Here is an 18,643-nt window from a genome sequence, read left to right as displayed (position 1 = left end):
GTTCCATTATGTCATTGCTTTTCTGAGGCTTGCTGGACCATTTTAGGGGGAAGTTGAGAGCTAACCATGTTCGTTTGGGCCTAGAATCACATGCAGGCCAGACCAGGTGAGGGCATCAGACTTCTTTGGTATAAGACACTTTAATGAGCCAGTTGAGTTTTCATGAAATGGTTTTATGAGACTTTTAATTCCGCTTCATTGAATTCAAGTTTCACCACATGCTGTGGTGGGATAAATCCTGGTCTCCAGAACATTGTCAGTCTCAGGACTACTAATTAGTGACAATATCGCCAGGCCATTATGATACCACTAACATGTGAAAACAAAACATACATGAGGGATATAAAGATAAACAGAATATTACAAATATTTTAGAAGCAAAGGGGTAATATAGGCCATTTAGAAACAGACACAAGGACTATTGCATAAAATAATGAAGAAATGGCAGACTTGTTGAGTTTTTTTTTCTGCTTCCACCTTAAGGTACAGGAAAAGGGATAATATATTATGTGTTTCAAGCAAATAAATCACGAATCAAAGTCAGAGCTAACTGAATAAATATCAACTGGAAAGTGTGCAAAGATGATTTACGAGGATGTTGCCAGGATTAGTAGGTCTGAGTTAAAGAGGGAGGTTGGCCAGGATAGGACTTTATTTCTTGGAACGTAGGAAATTTAGGGGCGACTTTATTGAGGCAAACAAAATCAAGACAATGCATACAATCTTTTTCCCAGGGATGGAGAATTGAAAACTAGAGGGCATGGGTTTAAGATGAGAGGGGAAGATTTAAGAAGGACCTGAGGGGCAACTTCTTCACACAGACAGTGGTGCATATATGAAAGGGGCTGCCAGAGTAAGTAGTTGAGGCACATACAATAGTGACATTTGTAACAAAATTAGGATAGGTACATGGATGGGAGGGGTTGAGAGGGATATGAACCAAATGCAGGTAACTGGAACTAGCTGTGTGGGCCCATGGTCAGCATGGACCAGTTTGGGCCGAAGGGACTGTTGTTGTATGCTGTATTACTCTCTGACTCAACCTATTGAAGATTGACAAACCTCCAGAGTCAGATGGGTTTTAATCCTGGAGTTTAAATAACACTTGTTAAAGATATGGCCATAACCTTCTAAGGCTATCACAATTCAGAAAATGTAACTTGAGACTGGAAATTATTTAAGAGACAGAGAGACTTAGAGATAGACAGACAGAAAAATTAGATTTATATACCTGATAGTGTCAAGCATATGCTGAGTGGAAATCTATAAGTCAGAGCAGAATAATTGAAAACCTCATCACAGAAACATGGATTTATAAAGCCTTGGCCAATTGGTCATTCAACTTAATTGACTTTTAGGAGTGCACATTTTATTAGGAGCATGTCGATAAATGTAGTTTATATGAACTTCCAAAAGCAGTTGCTGGATTCCACATAACTCAGAATTTTGGGACATCTTGAGGTTGTGAAAGCTGAAATATAAATGTCAGAACTTTCTTTCTGAATTTAAGATAAAGCATGAACAATTGACTTATGACATCTCACGACTTGGTATGTAGTATACCTCTAAGAAACATGCTTGTGATAGCATCATTGTCAAGCATATAACCCGAGGTTAGAAAGTTCTCAGGGTTCGTCTTAAACAGGATCACTTGAAATACATCACATTTGTGAAAGTGTTCATTAAATGTTACTCTTTGCAACCAAATAACTTCATTTAGCCCAGACACTGGAGTGCCTGTGACTGTAATGCAGCAAGCTTTGTTTTAAATGGTACCTTATTGAACTGGCACGCTTGATAAATCGGCAAAAATAACTTAGGCATTTACTATGTTATTGCAATTTCCGTGATGTCAGATTTGAAGGTACGACTGAGAAGGCTCTCTGCTGGTAAGTTTTATTTAAGGCAAGGTTGCATCATTATTTAAGTCTTTTAGCCTATGAATAAAGTGTAACAGTGATGTGCATACCCATGCATTATGTTTCTATTACTTAGAGAGTTTGTTTTTTATTCATTCAAGGGATGAGGGCATTGTTGGCTGGGCAGCATTTATTGCCCATCCCTAATTGCCAAGATGGCAGTTAAGAGTCAACCACATTGCTGTGGGTCTGGAGTCACATGTTGGCCAGACCAGGTAAGGATGGCAGTTTCCTTCCCTCAAGGATATTGATGAACCAGATGGGTTTTTACCAGCAATCGACAACGGATTCATGGCGTTAATTCCAGATATTTTATTGTATTCAGATTCCACCATCTGCCAAGGCAGGATTTGAACCAGGGTCCTCAGAACGTTATCTGGGTCTCTGGGTTAACAGTCCAGTAATAATACCACTAGGCCATTGCCTCCCCTGTTCTTAAACTTGATTCCGTGGACCTCGTGAACAACCAGAATATTTGATCAGCCGGTACACTTCTGGTCCCATAGGTGCCTAAAATAAGAAGTCTGCAGTCTTTATATTTAGCCAGAGCTGGAATAAATGTCCATTGAATCTTTCAGTATGGCATGGACAATGTTTTGTTCTTACCTAGCAGGAGGTAACGCAAGCATTGCTGTATTAGGTATAGATACCCTGATGGTGGGGGGCCCAAGCCCACACCTTGGAGGCAGTTCAAAAATAATATCCCCGAGTGAAAAATCACTTTATCGCAAAACCCCAAAGAGCAAAAGACCCTCAAACAGGAGAGAGAATGCGTGAATCAGAAAACAGCAGCCAAACACCTCCAAGCTTCAGTTTTAAAAGTCTGAAGACTATAAAAAGTTTAAATTATTCTCAGTAATTGGAGCTAGAGGCTAACTGCACTGACTCCCACTTTATATAGCTGAGCCTTGTATTGAATTTGGTTTCTGAACAATAAGTCCAGTGTAGTACAAGATTGTTCTTGGACCACAGGAGCTGAGTTAAGGTGCTCCAGCACTGAAATATAATACACTAAACAGGGCTGGAATGAACAAAGGAATTAACTTACCGTTGTAACCATGGCAACCTGCCATTCTTCCAGGCGCCATTCACAACGAATGACTGGGGAAATGACTGCCAAAAGCATGATCTCCATGGCTTCGGCCACCTGAAGAAACAACCAAGGAAACAATAACATCAAGGCTCAATCTTATTTGGAAAGTTGGACATCTCCTCATAATGTCACCTGTCGTCCTATACTGTTGTGCTCAGGGTTAGAAGATGGAGAGTTCCAGCCCTTTACCAATCATCCCTCGTGAGCAGAAGCTAGAACATTGAGATTGGAGTGATACTCCCAGAATAGTCACCGGCTCAGTGACAGCGTTATGAGCTCTCAGGCCTGACTTCTTTTTTCCCATTTTTCTCATTTTCAAGTCTGGCCTATGCTGTCACTTTATTGAAACGGGTTGCAAGCCAGGATACAGGTTTGCACAATCACTCGTTTTTGTCTCAAATATACTCCTTTCGTACAAAAACAACAAACAAGTATTTGCAAGAATTGCTATGCATATTTTGAGTCAGCCAAGTGAGCCACGGTGTTTGCAAATGATATCGTGTATTAGCAGTTCACGATTCTCAGCAATCCCTGCACTTGCATTGCACACAGTTGCCCTGGATTCCTAATGGGGCCTTGCATCACATGGATGTCCATTACCACCAGCTGTCATACCTACTGTTCTCCCATTTCCGCTGTTGGGGTGCCGTGGGCGTCTGGGACTGGTGGTTTGTACTCAGGATGAGTTCACATTTTCCTGATTGGCTGCCTGCAGTTCAGGAAACACTTTTCTAATTATACACAAGTGTATCAGTTACAAAGTTACATCTTCAACCCCGTATCGTTATAGACCAAACCAAACTCCCTAAAGCTACCTTAAGGAGATAGCCTGGACCCTAATCACTCATTTTAAAGGCAAGTTCCAGATGTTGCATTCCAGGTGCAATTTGATTGGTCAAACTGCCAATCTTGAACCAAAACACACTTTATTCATATGCTACAGTTAAAAGGCAACAAAAGAAAGAATAAAAACAAAATTTCTGGAAAAGCTCAGCAGGCCTGGCAGCATCTGTGAAAGGGACTTAATGACCCTTCCTCAGAACTGATGGTGGCTGGGAAAACGTCAGTTTATATGCAGAAAATAGGGAGGTGGGTGGGGTAGGGAATAAACGATAGGATAGAGCCCAAAGAGAGAGAAAGACAGTTGGTAAAACAATGTGTGTGTTCTTTAGTAGAATGTAACACTGTACGTCTACGGTTCTCAAAGTACAAATTGATACTACTTCACATCCCGCCTCAGGATGGCGTCAGAGAAGGGCGATTTTGTACAGTCTGCATTGGAGTACACGTGACAACAAAATCTGAGTCTAATTCTAACATCATATCACGAAGAACCCAAAAGCATTTCACTTTTCCCTGATGGAAAAACCCTCACCTGCTGCTGGTAGATATGAATTCTGATGGGAGTAAGTGCCCACTGAAGGAGTTCAATTGACACCCCGCTGGAAGAATGTCTACAAACCTTTTTGCCCAGGGTTAATTAGAAAAAGGCACAAAAGTGCGGGGTACCCTTTAAATTTAAATTAATTTAATACACTCTGCCTCCAAAATCACCACTATCTGGAATTAACTTCAGCCCTTTGTCGGTCAGATGTTGAAGAACTGGTTTTTCAAGAGAACTGAGTCAGAGATGTACAGCACAGAAATCGACCCTTCAGTCCAACTCATCCATGCCGACCAGATATCTGATATAAATCTAGGCCCACATGCTAACATTTGGCCCATATCCGTCTAAAACCTTCCTGTTCATAGGCCCATCCAGATGCCTTTTAAATGTTGTAATTGTACTAGCCTTCACCACTTCCTCTGGCAGATCATTCCATACACACACCACCCACTGTGTGAAAAAATTTGACCGTTAGATCCTTTTTATATCTTTCCCCTCCCACTTTAAACCTATGCCCCCTAGTTTTGAACTTTCCCATCCTTGACTATTCACCCTAGCCGTGCCCCTCACGATTTTATAAACTTTCATACAGTCATCCCTCAGCCTACAACACTCCAGGGGAAATAACCCCAGCCTATTCGGCTTCTTCCTCTCACCCAAACTCTCCAACCCTGGCATTATCCTTGTGAATCTTTTCTGAACCCTTTCAAGTTTCACAACATCCTTCCTACAGCAGGGAGACCTGAATTGCAAGCAGTATTCAGAAAGTATGGGGATTTGATAAAATGTAAAACCTCGTGGCTTTGATTTGGTATTTAAGGGTGGAAGCTCCTTCGAATGTAATTCTTCACTCTTGTTGCCATATTTGTTGTGATTGTAACATTAGCCTTCTTTTTTCTTCAAGGCTCTTAACCTTTTTTGTACTGGGTGGATGAAATCACAATAACTCAGCAATTTTCAAAGGACAAGGCATTACTTTGTACTTGGACTGTCCTGAGGTGCAGCTTGAGGAACAGCATCTCACTTTTCCATCGACATATTATCACTTTCGGACTCAACACTGAGTCTATCACTTTCTGACGGTAACCTTTGATGCCATTTTGTATCCTTTTCTTTCCAGGATTTAATATTAATCTATCTTTTCTCCAGTTTTAGCAGCAAATAATTATTCTGCCATTTACATCTCCCCTGGACTTCTATAACAGGCCGGGCAGAATCAGAGGAGCAGGAAAGTTGACGTTTCCGGTCGGGACCCTTCTTCAGAAATGTCTATTCTGAAGAAGGGTCCTGACACGAAATGTCAGCTTTTTTCCTGCTCCTTTGATGCTGCCTGGCCTGCCGTGTTCCTCCAGCTCCACACTGTGTTATCTCTGACTCCAGCATCGGCAGTTCTTGCTTTCTCCCCAGGACATCCATTATGTTTCTTTCTTTCTCGTTTACATTATCAGTTCTGCTCAGCAAGCTTTATTGCCACTCAATGTCTTCCATCTCCATGGCTTCCACTTGTTCTTTTTCCTAATGTCCACTCTGTATCACTTGCTTAAAACCCATCATGCTCCTATCTTCCTGTTTTAACAAGAGCTTAACACAGTTTCTCTCTACACATAGTAGACTTGCAAATTATTTCCAGCCTTTTGTTTTGTTACGTTATAATTTCTGACACTGGCAAGTGCTAGTCATCTGTTGAAAGCTATACTTTATTAATGACAGTCAATGCTTTGACAATATATGCTATCATGATCTACCAGTTTCTCTTCTACCAATACTTACACTGGTGCTCCCCATGATTGATACCAGCAAAACATGGAATCGCCCAAATCCAATGTTTTCCACTGCTTCCTCCACTGTGTATGTTTTGCTGGGGGCTGAAGAACAAAGAGAGTCACATTTTGAATTTGAAATGGAGCACAATTCAGTAAATAAACCTTTCCATTTGGCTGTAAGATAGCTACACAGAAGACATGAATTCATGTCAGTGAGTTAACATACTCAGCTCTCACCAGCATCTCAAGACAAAATTCCGCTATGTTTAAATGAGTTTGAGTCTCTTAGCATGTATTGGAGATGACCAGTGACTCTTTACCACTCACGCTGCATGATACTCAGCCTGCAGCTACTTTTCAAGTTTCAAGAAAACACTTTTTTTGTCACAAATTGTGCTGGGATTTCTCCTCAGCGAAGGCAACACAAACCATGCCATCATTAATGGGTGCAACAACAACGAATATCTGGAGAAGAGTCGTACTGGACTTGAAATGTTAACTCCATTCTAACTCTCCACAGATGCTGTCAAACTTTGCTGAGTTTCTCCAGCACTTGTGTTTTATTTCAGATCTCAGGCATCTGCACTATTTCTGTTTTAACACAAATTTATACCATGCTTCTAATAAATTTTTAAAAAGTCCCAAAATGCTTCACAGGACACTTGTCAGTCAGTATTGAACACTGAGCTATCTAAAGAGGTCTTATTTCAAACCACAATAAGTTTGAAGGAGAAGTAGTTGTTTAAGGGTGCCAAAGGGAGAGAAGCGGTAATGGGGTTTGGGAAGAGAATTCCCGAGCTTAAGGCCTCAATATCTGAAGGCGTAGTTACCTATGGTGGAGAAATTTAAATTGGGATACTCAACAAGTCTCAATTCAAGGAGCCCAATAAATATGATATGCTGGGACCGCAGCAGGTTACTGGGAGAGAGGGTTGTTGCTATGGAGGCCCTTAAAAGCAGAAGGACAATTTTAATATTGAGCTGTTACCAGACAGAGGACCAAAGTAGATCAACAGCTGGAGGGTAAGGGGTGATCGGTACCTTGGTGCCAGTTGGGATACAGCTAGGGGTTTTGGAGGAGCCCAAATTTATGGAGCTTAGAAGATAGAAAGTCTATCTGATGAATACTGAGATAGGTATACCTACATGTGTCAAAGTATGGATAAGGGTTGCAGCAGCTCATGAGCTGAGGTGGGGTGAAAACAGATAATGCCATGGAGATGAATGTAGACAATCTTAGTGATGGCCATAGACATGTGGTCTGGTGCTCACCTGGGTGCCATATGTCATACTGAGGCTGCAAACTGAATGGTTCAGCTCCAGACATTGCTCAAATGTTCAGTCTTAGTTGACGTCATATGAGATAGATGCCCAGTGAAAGATATTTAAGGGTGCAGAGCAAGAGTAAATCACAGTATTGTGATGCTGAAGTTGGATGAGGTTCAACAAGCTGAAAGGTCATCTTCTGTTCGAACAGCGTCACTAGGCATACCGTTTCACTGTCACAGCTATCAGACCCAAAGGCAATCCTCACTCAAGGCCTTCAAAAAAATGTCAAATTACACTTCCGAAAACCCTGACACTAGCACAATTGGCCCGCTGTTGACAACGGCTGGAGGAACAGAGCAAGACAGAAAGTCAACAGAGGCAAGGTGGAGTAAATATGAAATGAAATGATCTAAACAGAGTTACCAGCTCTGTGTAAGCGTCAATCCTCCAGACAGTACTGAAATTGGCACTTCCAGCCTTTACAGAGCAGGTGTTGGACCAGCTCCCAGAGCTAATGGTTGACAAACATGGATGACATATCATAAAATGGCCCCTCGAGTGCCAGCTTGCCATTTGCAACAAGCTGGCAAGAAAGGATTACCACAAATTCAGGGGACCGAGGCACCCCAAGGACCGAGGTTGGAAGTGGAGTAGTCTGCTCCACTGGGGAAATCTCACTAACACCAACAACAGCCAGGTCCGTGACCGTACAATGCAGCTTATTGTGTTTAAAGAGTGTCTCTGTTATTAAAGATTATGATGATGAATCATCAACCCTGACACAGACATTTTACAAAGGATGAGAAAGCTTTGGAGAGTTTAACACAATGGTTCCACAGATGAGGAATTACAACTATGTGGAGAATATTGGGGGAAGCTGGGATGATTCTCCTCAGATCAAAAAAAGCTGAAAAGGAGAATTGAGAGAAATGTTTAATACCATGAACATTAAGATGGAGTAAATAAATGGCTGAGGAATCAGGAACCACCAGAGTGTAGATTACTTTTACTCACTCATGGAATGTGGGCATCTGTAATGCTGAGGAACACTGGAGGAGGCCGATGATGGATCATCCACTTGGCATTTCTAGCTGAAGAATACTTCAGCCTTATATTTTGCATCTTTTGCTCTTCCATCATTGAGGATGAGGTTATGTGTGGAGCTTCCTCCTCCAGTGAGTTGTTTAATTGTCCACCACCATTCACAACTGGAAAGGGCAGGACTGCAGAGCTTAGATCTGATCGATTGGAATCACTTGAAGTGGAAATGGTCAAGAGCACAAGTTCCTGGGAGCGATGATCACTAACAATCTGTCCTAGTCCTCCCACATCGATGCAACAGACAAGAAAGCACAACTTCATGTCTGCTTCCCCAAGAGATGAAGGAAATTCAGCATGTCCACAAGGACTCTTACCAATTTTTATTGATGCCCCATAGAGAGCATCCTATCTGGATGTATCATAGCATGGTGTTGCATCCCAAGACTGCAAGAAACTACAGAGTCCTGAACCTATCCCAGACCATCACACAAACTAGCCTACAATCCATTGACCCCATCTAGACTTCCTGCTGCCTCAGGAAAGTAACTGACATAATCAAAGACCCAACCCACCCTGATTATACTCTCTTCCATCGGGCAGAAGGTATAAAAGTATAAATACACAGACAAATAGACTCAAAAACAGCTGCTTCACCGCTGTTATCAGAATTTTTAATGGATCTCTCAAATATTAATTCTGATCTCTCTCTGCACCTCCTCTGTGGCTGTTACACTGTGTTCAGCTAGCCCAATGTACTTGTATGGTACAGTCTGCCTGTATAGCACTCAAAACAACACATTCACTGTATCTTGGTATGTGACAACAATTAATCAATCAATCAGTAAATAAATCAATCTACCCAAAGGACATGCAATGCTTCATCTATGATCTACAGCACTTCTTCGTCCTGTACAACGTCAGGTGTCAGTGCATTGCAACACAGTGTTGGGAGAAATTTAACCAAACATTTCAGACAAGATTTTATTTTTTTTAAGACAGGACTCATGGGCCAGCATTTGCCGTCCATCACTAATTTCTCCTCAATGAACTGACTTCCTGATTATCATTTCAGAAGCCATTTGCAAGTCAAAACATAGTACTGTGGAACCAAAGTCATACTAAGGCCAGAGATAATGGGAACTGCAGATGCTGGAGAATCCAAGATAACAAAGTGTGGAGCTGGATGAACACAGCAGGCCAAGCAGCATCTCAGGAGCACAAAAGCTGACGTTTCGGGCCTAGACCCTTCATCAGAAAAGGGGGATGGGGAAAGGGTTCTGGAATAAATAGGGAGAGACGGGGAGGCGGTCTTCCCACATCGATGCAACAGTCAAGAAAGCACAACTTCATGTCTAAGAGACGAAGGAAATTCAGCATGTCCACAAGGACTCCTACCAATTTTTATTGATGCCCCACAGACAGCAACCTATCTGGATGTATCATAGCATGGCGTTGTATCAGCTCATCCCAAGACTGCAATAAACTACAGAGTCCTGAACCTATCTCAGGCCATCACACAAACCAGCCTACAATCCATTGACCCCATCTAGACTTCCTGCTGCCGGACCGACTCCCCCTCTCTCCCTATTTATTTCGGAATCCTCTCCCCATCCCCCTTTTCTGATGAAGGGTCTAGGCCCGAAACGTCAGCTCTTGTGTCCCTAAGATGCTGCTTGGCCTGCTGTGTTCATCCAGCTCCACACTTTGTTATCTCATACTAAGGCCAGAACAGGTTAGGATAGCAGACTTTCTTCCCTAAAGGACAATAGTGAATCACATGCTTGTTTACCATTGACAACAGTTGTCATGGTCACTATCACTGAGACTAATTTCAGACTTACTTATTAATCAAATTGGAATTCAATCAATTGTCATGGTGAGATTTGAACATGTAATTCTAGAGCATTAGCCTGAGCTTCCGATTACCATTCAGGTGGCATTAGCACTGCCGCAGCTAAACATGAAATATGATGCCAATTCTCTACTGCCATTTTGCACAGTCAAAGGCCAACTACAAATTCAGTTGTGTTTGTGAGAATGCTTCTGTCTGTGGTGCCACACTTTTGTAAAATCTGAAGTACTGCTTCCTCAGCAATGCCCAACTATTGCCCCCTTGAGGCACGAGCATCATATGGCATTCAGTTTTATTTGTTCAGAGAGCAACAGTGACTGGTAAATATTTCTGATTCAAGTGAGATCAGTTGTTACCAATATGTTTCAGCACTTTTTCGGGAGAAAATATTCCCAGATTGGAAGGTACCAAAACACTAGAGAAATGTCAGGATTGTTGTCTTTCAGATGAGATGCTCTGCAGAGGACCACTCTGTTCTCTCGAGTGAGGATCAAAAGATCCCATGGTGCTTATTTTTTATTCCTGGGATGTGGACATCACTGGCTGGCCAGCATTCATTGCTCATTGCGAGCTGCCTGTTCACATGCCGTAGGTTGACCCAAAATTCCTTTAGGGAGACACATCCAGGAGGGGGTGATATTGATGAAGCAGCTGAAGATGGTTGGACCTAGGACACTACCCTGAGGAACTCTGACAGAGATATCCTAGAGTTGAGATGACTAACATCTAACAACCACAACCATCTTCCTATATGCCAGGTATGTTTCCAACCACCAGAGAGTTTGCACCCTAATACCTGTTGACTCCAGTTTTTCTCCATCTTTTTTATCTCCACGGGGTCCTACTCTCTCTCTGGTTGCCCTCTTGCTCTTAATGTATTCATAGAATGTTTTTGGATTATCTTCAATGTCATCTTCCTAGACTATCTATCTCCTCTTTGCCTTCCTGATTTCCTTCTTGAGAATACACTCTTTATATACTTCAAGAGATTCAATTGGTCCCGGTCGTCTACATCTAATTATTGATTCATTTTTATTCTTGACTACAGCCTCAATACCTTTATTCAATCATTATTCCCTTATCTTACCAACCTTACTTTTCACTTTAACAGGAACATAATTCCTCTGAACTGTCTTTATCACATTTTTGAGTAATGCCTAGCTTCCATAACAAAATAACAAGGTAACATGATATTGAAAGATTTGACAGATGCTAATTTCAGCTCCTGTTCTGGGCTGGTGTTAGGCTTTTCAATTGTAAATAGTATCACACTTTCAACAAGTTTTGCTTCAAATGGCCCCAGTTAAGAAGGGGCTGGAGACCTTTAGACCCTCAAGTCATCTGCTATGATATTGTGATGAAATCACATGCGTGTCTTTTAAAGCTACATTGACACACTGACTGAGACCTAACACATGGCCAAACACAACATATTACCGAAAACTTTAATTTTCCAATGTCACATCCAGAACTGCACCACAAGCCTCATCTATAAGTTTACCACACTCCGTAACACTCATCTTATGATTTCAATCCAGCAAACAATACTTAAACCTTCATATCATACTATTTCTCTCAACCTTACAGGCTTACGCCCACAACTCGGTCATAAGTGATGGCTACTCAGCCATGGACTGCCACATTATCCAAACACATTGTGTCAACACACCGTTCATTTTTGTAGGGAGACGATGTCAGAGAGGAGCTGACTCTTGTACAACGAGGTATTACTGAGGGTGTAGCTGCACCAGAGATTGATGGTGGGGATGTCTGCACATTAGGATTCTTCATCTCCTATCACACTTTGTCTTCATCCATCAATCTATGGTGAGTGAGAGGCTGCAGATGTAAAGTGTGGGATAACTGGTGAATCTGAGCACCGTTTTAATGTTCATACAATAATTAGTCACTTAGGCCCTGGGCAGAAAAGCCAGGTCTACATTTTAGCCTTTCCTTCTGCACCACTTCCTCTTCAGCTACAGCTATTCATTAAGTTTATTCTGATACAGCAGGGTTTTGGCCACAATGGCTACCATAGGACCGTGATCAGTTTTATTTTTACATGGCAGGGTGGGATGCAAACCAATGATCTTACAGCATCAGCCTCGGGATGTGGAATGCCAATCCATAGACATTACAGCGAGGGCTCCACCTTACCCAAATTCTTTCACAATGGTTTACATTGTGTAGCTTGCAATGAAAGAAGACCAACCCAGGGGCTTAACTTGGCTAAATTGTGTGGGACAGCAAGACTCTCACCGGTGGCCTGTGGTCTGGAGCAGAGTTGTGTGCCAGGCCCTGTAAGTGACCCAAGGAACTATTTCATTCACGTATGTGAGATCTAGCCAGCATACAGCATAGCTGCTGAGTGAGGGAATTCCAATAAGCTAGACATGTTGCAGCTGTACAGGACATTGGTTAGGCCACTTTTGGAATACCGTGTTAAATTCTGGTCTCCCTGCTACAGGTAGAGTGTCGTGAAGCTTGAAAGGTTCAGAAAAAATTTACAGGCATGTTGCTGGGATTGGAGGGTTTAAGCTACTGGGAGAAGTTGACTAGGTTGGGGCTATTTTCCCTGGAGCGTCGGAGGCTGAGGGGGTGACATTATAGAAGCTTATAAAATCATGAGGGGCATGGACAGGGTGAATAGTCAAGGTCTTTTCCCCAGGGTACGGGAGTCCAAAAATAGAGAGCATAGGTTTAAGGTGAGAGGGGAAAGACTTAAAAGGATTTGAGCGGCAATTTTTTCATGCTGAAGGTGGTGTGTGTATGAAATGAGCTCCAGAGGAAGTGGTGGAGGCTGGTACAATTAGACCATTTAAAAGGCATCTGGATGGGGATATGAATAGAAAAGGGTTGAGAGGGATATGGACTAAATATTGGCAAAAGGAGCTAGACTAATTTAGAATATCATGCCGGCATGGATGAGTTGGACCGATAGGTCTGTGTCTGTGCTGTACATCTCTATAACTTATGACTCTAGTCGCCCACACGACACACCCACTGTGGTCACACATCAGGTGCACAACGAGAAAGTGGACCTCTTCCTCAGTTCAGGAAAAGTGATCGAAATCATGAGGCTTTTTGATAAAATTAATGTACTCAAACCATTCCACTGGCTTTGCACACGCTGAAAATTAGAACACACTTGTTTTCTTTTGCTGCACTTCAAATCAAGTTTTAAATCTAAAACACACTTTGGGAAGCGAGTTTTGAGAAGATTTGTAGCTCATGTTGAGTTTCTGGATGTGAGTTTGCTCGCTGAGCTGGAAGGTTAGTTTTCAGATGTTTCATCACCTTTTCTTTTATTTGAAAAAATATACTTTATTCATAGAATGTACAAAAAATGAAACATTTATACACCTACCCAGTCATGCAAGCCACTCCGGGTTACCCGGGGGTACGTACGCCAACGAAAGGAAAAAAAACAAAACAGAGAAAAAAAAACAAAGCAAAGAAACCGCCCCGGCAGTCGTCACCCCGCACAGTCCCAGTTGGCCCCCTGACCAGTTGGGGAAGGCGCCAGCTGGGCCCAGTTACCAGATAGGATTCTTTTCCCTTTTCTGGACGAGGGGGCTCATACGGTGGTCTTTCGCCACCACGCCTTGGCGGCGGCTGCCCCAAGCTTTAGCGCGTCCCTCAGCACGTAGCCCTGGACCTTGGAGTGCGCCAGTCTGCAACACTCGGTCGGGGGCAGTTCTTTCAGCTGGCAGACCAGCAAGTTGCAGGCAGACCAAAGGGCGTCTTTCACCGCATTGATGGTCCTCCAGGCGCAGTTGATGTTGGTCTCGGTGTGCGTCCCCGGAAACAGCCCGTAGAGCACGGAGTCCCACGTCACGGAGCTGCTCGGGACGAACCTCGACAAATACCACTGCATCCCCCTCCAGACCTCTTGCGCATAGGCACACTCCAGAAGGAGGTGATCAACAGTCTCGTCCCCCCCGCAGCCACCTCGAGGGCAGCGTGCGGTGGTGCAGAGATTCCGGGCATGCATAAAGGATCTAACTGGCAGAGCCCCTCTCACCGCCAGCCAAGCAATGTCCTTGTGCTTGTTTGAAAGTTCTGGCGATGAGGCATTCTGCCAAATGACTTTGGCAGTCTGCGTGGGGAACCACACGACGGGATCCACCCTCTCCTTTTCCCAAAGGGTCCTGAGGATACTACGTGCTGACCACTGCCTGACGGCCTTGTGGTCAAAGGTGTTTCCTTTCAAAAATTTCTCCACGAAGGACAGGTGGTACGGAACGGTCCAACTACTCGGAGCGTTCCGCGGCAACGAGGCCAGGCCCATCCTTCGCAACACCGGGGACAGGTAGAACCTCAGTAAGTAGTGACACTTGGTGTTTGCGTACTGAGGATCTATGCACAGCTTGATGCAGCCACACACAAAGGTAGCCGTCAGGGCGAGGGTGGCGTTCGGTACGCCCTTTCCCCCATTTCCCAGGTCTTTGTACATGGTATCTCTGCGGACCCGGTCCATCCTCGACCCCCAAATGAAGTGGAAGATGGCCCGGGTGACCGCAGCGGCGCAGGTCCAGGTAATAGGCCAGGCCTGCGCCACATACAACAGTACCGAAAGCCCCTCGCACCTGACAACCAGGTTCTTACCCGCGATGGAGAGGGACCGGCACGTCCACCTGCCCAGCTTCTGCTTTAATTTGGCGATACGCTCCTCCCAAGTCTTAGTGCATGCCCCAGCTCCACCAAACCAAACACCCAGCACCTTCAGGTAGTCTGTCCTGACGGTGAAGGGGATGAAGGAGCGGTCGTCCCAGTTCCCGAAGAACATGACCTCGCTCTTACCCCTATTGACTTTGGCACCCGAGGCCAGTTCAAACTGGCCACAGATGTCCAACAGCCTACTCACCGACCGACGATCGGTGCAGAAGACGGCGACATCGTCCATGTACAGGGAGGTCTTGACCTGAAGGCCTCCGCTGCCTGGGATAGTCACGCCCTTCAGGCTCACGTCCTTCCTGATGGAGGCGGCGAAGGGCTCCACACAGCACACGAACAAGGCAGGAGAGAGCGGGCAGCCCTGCCTGACTCCAGATCTAACAGGAAAACTGTCTGATTCCCACCCGTTGATCGAGACTGCGCTAACGATGTTAGCGTAGAGCAGCCGGATCCAATTGTGGATGCCCTCCCCGAACCCCAATTTGGAAAGGACGTCCCTCATGTAAGCATGAGAGACCCTGTCGAAGGCCTTCTCCTGGTCCAGGCTGACGAGGCAGGTGTCCACCCGCCTGTCCTGTACGTAGGCGATCGTATCCCTGATGAGCGCGAGGCTCTCAGCGATCTTCCTGCCCGGCACAGCACAGGTTTGGTCAGGGTGAATCACTGACTCCAGGACAGACCTGACCCGGTTGGCAATGACCTTGGCCAAGATTTTGTAGTCCACGTTCAAAAGTGAAATGGGACGCCAATTCTTAATTTCTTCCCTCTCCCCCTTCCTCTTGTAAATGAGGGTGATGATGCCCTTCCTCATGGACTTGCACATTTCCCCTGCCCGAAGCGCACTATCATACACCTCCAGCAGGTCCTGGCCGACCAGGCCCCACAGAGCAGAATACAGCTCGTTCGGTAAGCCGTCACTTCCGGGAGTCCTATTCCTCTGCAAGGACTTGAGGGCTCTGGCCAGCTCGTCCAGGGATATCGGCCGGTCCAGCCACTCCCTCGTGCCGTCGTCTAAGACCTCCGTGATAGACGACAAGAACGACTCGGAGGCCGTGCTGTCCATGGGCTTCGTGTCGTACAGTCCGGCATAGAAGGATCTGCTGATCCTCAAAACGTTGGGCCGAGACGACGTCACCGAGCCGTCGTCCTCCTTCAGCCGGCTAAGCACAGAGCTCTCTTTGTGCACCTTCTGAAAGAAGAAACGCGAGCATGTCTCGTCCTGCTCCACGGAGCGGACCCTGGACCGGAAGATTATCCTGGAGGCCTCCGCGGCGAAGAGCGAGGCTTGCTGGCCGCTCACCTCGCGGAGGTCCTCTGTGACATCGACCCCCATCAACTGCAGAAGGAGCAGGTTCCGCACCCTTTTCTGGAGTCGTGACAGCTTTTCCCGCCTCTCTCTTGCCTTCTGAACACCCTTGAGGACAAAGAACCTCTTGATGTTCTCCTTCACCGTCTCCCACCAGTCGCCTGGAGACTCAAAGAGGGGTTTCACGGTTCTCCAACCGGTGTACTCCCTCTTAAGCTCCTCGACGTTCTCTGGGGTCAACAGAGTCGTGTTGAGCTTCCACGTCCCCTTGCCGGCCGGCTGGTCGTCCTGTAAGTGACAGTCGGCCAACAGGAGGCAGTGGTCAGAGAAGAACACCGGCTCGACACCGGTGGATCTGACCGAGAACGTCCGTGACACAAACAGGAAGTCTATCCTTGAGTGGATAGACCCGTCTGGCCGCGACCAGGTGTACCTCTGCTGCGCTCCGTCTGCAGGGGTGCTGAAGACGTCGAGCAGCTTGGCGTCCTTCACCGTGCCCATCAGGAATCTGGACGTGACGTCCAGTTGAATCCCCCCACCCGCTGTCCCCATGCCGGATCTTCCATCTGCATCAATGATGCAGTTGAAGTCTCCGCCTAGGATGACCGGCCTGGACGTAGCCAGCAGGGGTGGAAGCCGCTGCAGGATGGCCAACCGCTCACTCCGTACCGCTGGGGCGTACACGTTGATCAGCCTCAGGGGAGCATTCCTGTAGGTGATGTCAGCCACTAGGAGGCGCCCCTCCCACCACCTCCTGAACTTGAGAGATGGTGAAGTTGTGCCCCCGCAGCAGAATAGCCAGGCCTGAGGAGCGACAGTCGTTACCCCCCGACCAGATCGAAGGCCCACAGGTCCAGGCACCAGACCATTTCCCATACCTGCCGAGGTGCGGTATCCCGCACTCCTGCAGAAACAGGAGGTCCGCCTTGATGGTGGTCAGGTAGGCCAACGTGGGCACACATCTCGTGGTTGACTTGACGCTGCGCACATTAATGCTCGCAATTCATACCCCCATTGTGGGCAGTGACCGCAGTACCCTCCCCAAGTCCAAGGTCCAGCCCCTCCATCTGTCCCTTCATGCCCATTGCCCGGGCTAACTGCTGGACGCTCTCTGGGCTCAGGAAACCGTCCGTGCTGCCTTCCGGGTGGCATCCCCCCGTCAGGGGTGCGGAGGCAGGAGGGTCCGGCTCCGGGTCAGGCTGGGGACGGGCTGTTTCCTCCTTCCCGCCTGGAAGTTCCGGGGGGCCCTCCAGTGCTCCAGCGGCACTTGACTGGGTGTCGGAGGGAGCCTCAGGACGCCTCCCATCACCTGGAAGCGGGGTGCTGCTTTCCTTCCCCCTCGAGACATTTAACGTCTGCTTCGGGTGGGCCCTCTTCGAATCCTCCTCATCAGAGGAGCTCTTTTTGCCCCCCTGTAGCTGCCTCTTCCCGCCTGATTGTTGCGGTTCCTGGGCCCGTTGACGCACCTTCCTCCTCGCTTTCCGGACTGTTGTCCACTCCCCTGGGTCACCGTCGCCGCCTCCATTGGCTCCGGGTTGTCGGGGGGGGATCGGAGCCTGCAGGGGTGCTTTGCTGGCCTCGGGCCCATCCTGCAGGGCTGGGCCCTGCTGCAGGCCTGGCCCTCCTGCACATTAGTGGGGTCCTTGCTGGGCCCTGGTGCCTTCCTCTCCTCCGGGGGGGCTGGCCCCGCATTTCCCCTGCCGGCGACCTGGGCGTAGGTGGTACCCCGCCGCGGGCATGCCCTATAGAAGTGGCCCGCTTCCCCGCAAAGGTTGCAGCTTCTCTCTCGTGGGCAATCCTTTGCAAGGTGTCCCTCCTCCCTGCAGATGGTGGCTTTGCAGTCGGCCGCCATGTGACCTGACCTACCACAGGCATGGCAGACTTTAGGTTGCCCTGCATAGGTCAGGTAGCCCCTGCTCCCGCCGATCGCGAAGCTGGACGGTGGGTGTGCGACATTCCCGTCTGCGCCCATCCTCAGCGTCACCTTGACCTGCCTCTTACTCGTCCAGATGCCAAAGGGGTCCACGATGTCAGTTAGGTCCCCTTCCACCTTCACGTACCTTCCGAGGAAGGTCAGGACATCAACTGCTGGCACATGCGGGTTGTACATGTGTACAGTCACCATACGGCTCCTCTGTGCTGGCATCACAAACAGTGGGACAGCGGTCAATACAGAGAGGGGGCCCTCACCTCCTTTCTCCTTGAAAACCTCCAGGAAGCGCTCGCAAAGCTTGGCACTCCGGAAGGTCACGTCGTAAAAACCTCCTCCGGGGAAATCCTGCAGGCAGTAAATGTCCGCAGCAGCGAACCCACAACAGTCCAACAGGACCCTCTTC

The 18,643-nt window shown here is 46.7% G+C and overlaps 1 protein-coding gene across 3 annotated transcripts in view; it reads right to left on the bottom strand.

The window, feature by feature from the left end:
* The window catches only part of svopl (SVOP-like), a 119,716-nt gene that overhangs the window by 66,432 nt on the left and 34,641 nt on the right, over positions 1-18,643 (bottom strand). For all 3 annotated transcript variants that reach the window (XM_048548535.2, XM_048548536.1, XM_048548537.1), the window contains 2 exons: positions 6,170-6,264; positions 2,968-3,066 (listed from right to left, as the gene is read on the bottom strand). In XM_048548535.2, coding sequence (XP_048404492.1) covers positions 2,968-3,066; positions 6,170-6,264 — 194 coding nt within the window. The remainder of the gene's footprint in view (positions 1-2,967; positions 3,067-6,169; positions 6,265-18,643) is intronic.

This window comes from Stegostoma tigrinum, chromosome 18, assembly GCF_030684315.1.
Source record: "Stegostoma tigrinum isolate sSteTig4 chromosome 18, sSteTig4.hap1, whole genome shotgun sequence".
NCBI lineage: Eukaryota > Metazoa > Chordata > Chondrichthyes > Orectolobiformes > Stegostomatidae > Stegostoma > Stegostoma tigrinum.
The sequence above is the reverse complement of the archived record's forward strand: the minus strand, read 5'-3'. Positions and strand labels throughout refer to the sequence as shown.